Source organism: Cebus imitator, unplaced genomic scaffold, assembly GCF_001604975.1.
Source record: "Cebus imitator isolate Cc_AM_T3 unplaced genomic scaffold, Cebus_imitator-1.0 Scaffold72, whole genome shotgun sequence".
NCBI classification, from domain to species: Eukaryota; Metazoa; Chordata; class Mammalia; order Primates; family Cebidae; genus Cebus; species Cebus imitator.
The window spans coordinates 8,993-14,158 of NW_016107387.1; the positions used below are offsets into that span (position 1 = coordinate 8,993).

Sequence of the window (5,166 nt, forward strand, 5' to 3'; positions counted from 1 at the left end):
GAGTCAGAGTCTCACTCTGTTGCCCAGGCTTGGAGTACAGTGGCACAATATTGGCTCACTGCAGCCTCTGCCTCCCATGTTCAAGCGATTCTCCTGCCTCAGCCTCCCTAGTAGCTGGGATTACAGGTGCCCGCCACCACATCCGGCTAATTTTTGTATGTTTAGTAGTACAAGGTTTCACCATGTTGGCCAGGCTAGTCTCGAACTCCCAATCTCAGGTGATCTGCCCGCCTCAGCCTCCCATGGTGCTGGGATTAGAGGCACGAGCCACCACATCCAGCTCCATATTTCTTGACTGTGTAAATTAATCTTGATTCTCAGTGCTGCCTTCACACACATACTCTTTCATACTCACGTGTACACATGGCAGTGTGAGGGGTATACCAACCGTTGTCTAATAAGATAGGCTTTAACTTTTCTTTCTATAATTCATGCGTGAGACCTGCCTCCACATAGCCATGAATGAAAATTTATTTTAAATGTTACTTATTAACATTATTGAAAGAGATATTTTATGGTTAGAATCTGTTGGTAAGATCTACTTGGAAAGCAGTTGTTTTAAAGTCCATTGTGATTTTCAATGCAATGTGCTTCCTTCTGGTTCCAGGTGATTTTAAAGTCGTCTTTGTCCCAGTGGTATGTTCAAACAGACTTTTATATTAATTGGTATATAATATTTCATGTTACTTACAAAAATGACATTTAGTTTCATGTTAAATACATCTTTTTTGAATGTGCATATTCTTCAACACAACTTAGTATGTGTCTTTATGTAACTTATATGGGAGTTTATTCACTTAAAAAAAAAGTTTTGTTGGCCAGGCACGGTAGCTCACATCTGCAATCCCAGCACTTCGGGAGGCTGAGGTGGGTGGATCACCTGAGGTTACGAGCTTGAGACTATCCTGGCCAACATGTCAAAACCCCGTCTCTGCTGAAAATACAAAAATTAGCTGGGCATGGTGGTGTGCACCTGAAATCCCAGCTGCACGAGAGGCTGAGGCAGGAGAATTGCTTGAACCTGGGTGGCAAAGGTTGCAGTGAGCCAAGATTGTGCCACTGTACTACAGCTTCGGTGATAGAGTGAGACCCATCTCAAAGATAAAAAATAAAAAAGTTTTGTTGTTTCCAGCTTGTTTCTTTTTTCTCACCATCTCCAGTAATGGCTGTAAGCAATTCAGCTTGTATTAAAGGCAAAAAGATACAGTTTTTAGCTCAGTGAAGTGGAATTGATGTAATGCTTTAATTTTTGGTATGTTTATATGATTTACTTTCTTTCACTCTTCTAGTTTTTACATATTTTTGATGTAAAATATTCAAACTAGTTTTCTACTTCTGATTTAGGTTCAACCTTAAAGTGCAGTTGCAGATTCTAGCAAGCTTCATGCTCACTGGCGTTTCTGGAGGTGCAAAGTATGCTCAGAATGGACAACTTTTTGGTCGCTTTAAGCTTACCGAAACACTTTCTGAAGATACTTTGGCTGGACGACTGGTGATGACCAAAGTCAATGCTGTTTATTTATTACCAGTCCCTAAACAGAAGTTAGTTCAGACCCAGGGAACCAAAGAAAAGGTTTATGAAGCTACTATTGAAGAAAAAACAAAGGAGTATATATTTTTAAGGCTATCTAGGGAATGCTGTGAAGAACTTAATCTTCGGCCTGACTGTGACACACAGGTATGTTTGAAGGTTGCAGTTTAACCATCGTGGTCTGTAACCTCATCGTCAGCTCATAGTCTTCCTCGGGTTTTGTTTTTCTTCTGCCATAAACAAAAGCAAAGCTGACTTTTGAAGTGGGTTGAAAATTGGACTGATAGTAACTCCCAGAGAAAAGTGATTCTTTTAAATTTAAGTAACGTTTAAACTGTTCCAGTGTTATACAAGGATGAGCTTTCTGATTAGAGTTTTAAATCAGCAATAGAAGAAAAGATGAAACTAAGCTACATCCTGGGACATCTCTCATCTGCAGTTGTATCTGTTCCTATTCTCTATATCTTTGTGAATTTTTAGATGAATTATGTCTTCAGTCTGCCATATTTAACTGGAAGACAAATATTTTTTCTTTATAAACATAAAACTTGGAGAATATTATTTATTTATCGTAAATTGGTAGCATGCCATAGGGCTAATCATCTCTCATGACTAAATACTTCACATGTTCTGATTTTTTGCAAATGTATTTTCATGGGAATGGTAGAGTTAGGTAGCCTTTATCTAGAGATTAGGTAACTTATAAATACGTCAGTTTCTTAATATGTAAAATGATGTTAATATTAGTATATATATATATATCATTGATACTGTTAAATGAGATAATCCGTAGTAAAATACTTGTTATGGTGCCTGGTTATAAATGAACAAGGCAAATATTATTCATCATAATTATGATTAGACTTTAATTATACTTTAAAAGAATCACTAAACTTACTGTCTCAAATAGATTCCTCCCAAAGTATTCTAGCGAGCTGCCGGGATGGATGTTTGCTTTCATGCTGTTTTTTAAAAATTCGTTTTGTGTTTCAGGTTGAACTTCAGTTTCAATTAAATCGATTACCCCTCTGTGAAATGCACTATGCACTAGACAGGATCAAGGACAATGGGGTTTTGTTTCCAGACATCAGTATGACTCCCACCATACCATGGAGTCCTAACAGGTATAAAAAGGCGATAGCTCATTAAAAGAGGTTATGTTAATATTAAATTGAATATCTACATCAAATAAGCATACTTTTATAAGAACGTTTGCCTGTGCTGTTCAGGAGACACTAGTTTAGAAAAGAGAGTAAAAGAACACTTAAAATGAAACATTTGAGGTTCATCATCTATTTACTTTGTCTCAGAGTCTAAATGAATTCTGTTGCTTTTCTCAACAGGCTTAATTTGATAGGATGCCAAGCAATTCAGGAATATTTCCAAGTAGAAGTTGAATGGCAAAATTAGGGCCTTTCTAAAGTGGTTCCAGTAGTGAATTTTAAATACTTTTAATTTATTTATTTATTTAGAGTTGAGATCTTGCTCTGTCACCCAGGCTGAAGTGTAGTGGCATGATCATTGCTCCCTACAGCCTTGAACTCCTGGGCTCAAGCAACTTTCCTGCCTCAGCCTCCAGCTAGCTAGGATTATAGACACATGCTACTGTGTCTGGCTGATTAAAAACATTTTTATAGGCAGGGGTCTTGCTATCTTAGTCCAGGCTGGTCTTGAGATTCTGGCCTCAAGTGATCTTCCTGCCTTGGCTTCCCAAAGGGCTAGGATGTGATCCACTTCACCTGATCTAATTTAAAATAATTTTTAAAGATAGAAGAGATATTTATAAATTAGCAAAATGGACAAAGTACAATAGAAGAAACTACTTCAGAAACCACTCTCAAGTTAATGGTTGTATATTATTCTGCTTTAATTTTGTTAGGATGTCTTTACAAGTAATTGAAGAAGGTGCTTCCATTTTGATAGAAGCATGGATGGCAGTGAGAGCTGTATGCCTGCATCTGTCATTTCATCTCTTCACTGGGTTTTTTCTCCTTAGCCCCTGCCCATGCTCAACTCACAACACCTTTAAAAAAAAAAAAAAAAAAATCTCAGTGGCTCTACACAATAGAAGTTTATTTATCACTGTGTCAATTCAGTCATGGTAGGGTGGCCCTTTCCATGACTGATGCGAGCCTCTGGGATCTTCAGTAAGTGGTTTCCAGGAGCACCTTGGGTGTTGACATTCAGCTGGCCGACAGGGGAAGAGTGAGAGCACAGGGAGTCATGTGGGAAGCTTTTATGGGCCAGGCCTAGAAGTGGCATGTATCACTTCCCCTCACATTCCATTTCTTCTGGTCCTAAAACAGAACGACAAGAAATGTCCTTATGACATAAAACCTCAGTCATTTCTCCCTTGTTTTGCTTACTCTTACTGTGCTGTCCCCTCTTTCTTTTTACTGCCAAAATCATTGAGAGGGAGTAGTCTGTGTATTTCCAGTATTCTTTCTTATTCACTCTGTAACCTCTGTTTTCCTCTTGTGTGCTATCCTGAAAGTGATTGGTGATCTGCTAATTGTAAAAATCCAGTGGCATCTCCTCAGTTCTCTTCTGATTCAGCTTCTCTTCATGCTTCCTTTTCTTTTCATTCTCAGAGCCAGTGCTTCTTTTAGATCTGGACTATTTCAGTAGCTTTCTGGTTGGCCTTCTCTCCTGCCGTCTGTGGCCCTGTTTTCTGGCTCATCCCAGATATTTCTCCGAGTTAGTTCTCTAAAATAATCATGTCATTTCACTGCTCACAAATCTCTGATGGCTTCTCCTTGCTATGTAGCTAAAGGGTGAGCAGTGTAAGCCAAAGTGCCATGTATGGCCTCCTTGTGCTTTCCAGCAGTATCCTCTGAAATTTCTTTTATTTCTGTGTACTTGACACTCCTTTTCTCCCTCTAAATCCCCATGTTTTAGCAATATTGAATTTCTTTGAAGTTTGTTTAATTTGTCTTATATTTATTTGCCTCCTTTCTGTTATTCTTTTAAAATTGTTAATTGTGGTAAAATACACATAACCTGAAATGTACCCTGTTAACCATTGTTAAGTGTACAGTTGCATAGTGTTAAATATATTCACATTGTTGCGCAATCTCCAGAACTTTTTCCTCTTGCAAAACTGATACTATGTACCCATCAAACAACTCATTCCCCCCTGCCTGCAGGCTTGCCCCCTCTTTAAGTGATGTTCTCTCTCTCATATAATCTTTGCCCAGTGCTAGTTCACTGAAGATCTCTCTGTCCTTTAAGATTTGGTCCAGATCATATGCTCTCTTCTTCAAACAGATGAACTTGACCCTTCCATGTCAATATTTTAACAACTATTTATTGAGTGTCTGACATGTGGTAGGCTCAGTTTTGTGTTTTTAAGCACAGTTTCTCTCAGTTTGTCAATTTGTGTACATTTCTAGACTGTGTTTCTTGTTAGACTCTGGGCTTTGTATAGGTAGAGACCATGACTTATTTTTCTTTGGATACCAACAGGATTTTACACATTAATCATATTTGGCATATTTACGTTAATAAAAATTTCAAGTTTAAAGAAGAAAAGTTTCAATTGTGAGGCCATACCAGTAAGCTTTTAGGCATTTTTACTTGATGTACTCACTTCTGAAAATTATATTGTATATAATGTAGTATATTTAAATACCACT

General features: G+C 37.9%; 1 protein-coding gene across 1 annotated transcript in view; it reads left to right on the forward strand.

The window, feature by feature from the left end:
• Positions 1 to 1,071: 1,071 nt before the first annotated feature.
• The window catches only part of LOC108306452 (probable helicase with zinc finger domain), a 46,446-nt gene continuing 42,351 nt past the window's right edge, over positions 1,072 to 5,166 (forward strand). Inside the window, exons 1-2 of the mRNA XM_017531379.2 lie at positions 1,072 to 1,678; positions 2,525 to 2,655. Of these exons, the coding sequence (XP_017386868.1) occupies positions 1,385 to 1,678; positions 2,525 to 2,655 (425 nt within the window). The 5' untranslated portion in view covers positions 1,072 to 1,384. The remainder of the gene's footprint in view (positions 1,679 to 2,524; positions 2,656 to 5,166) is intronic.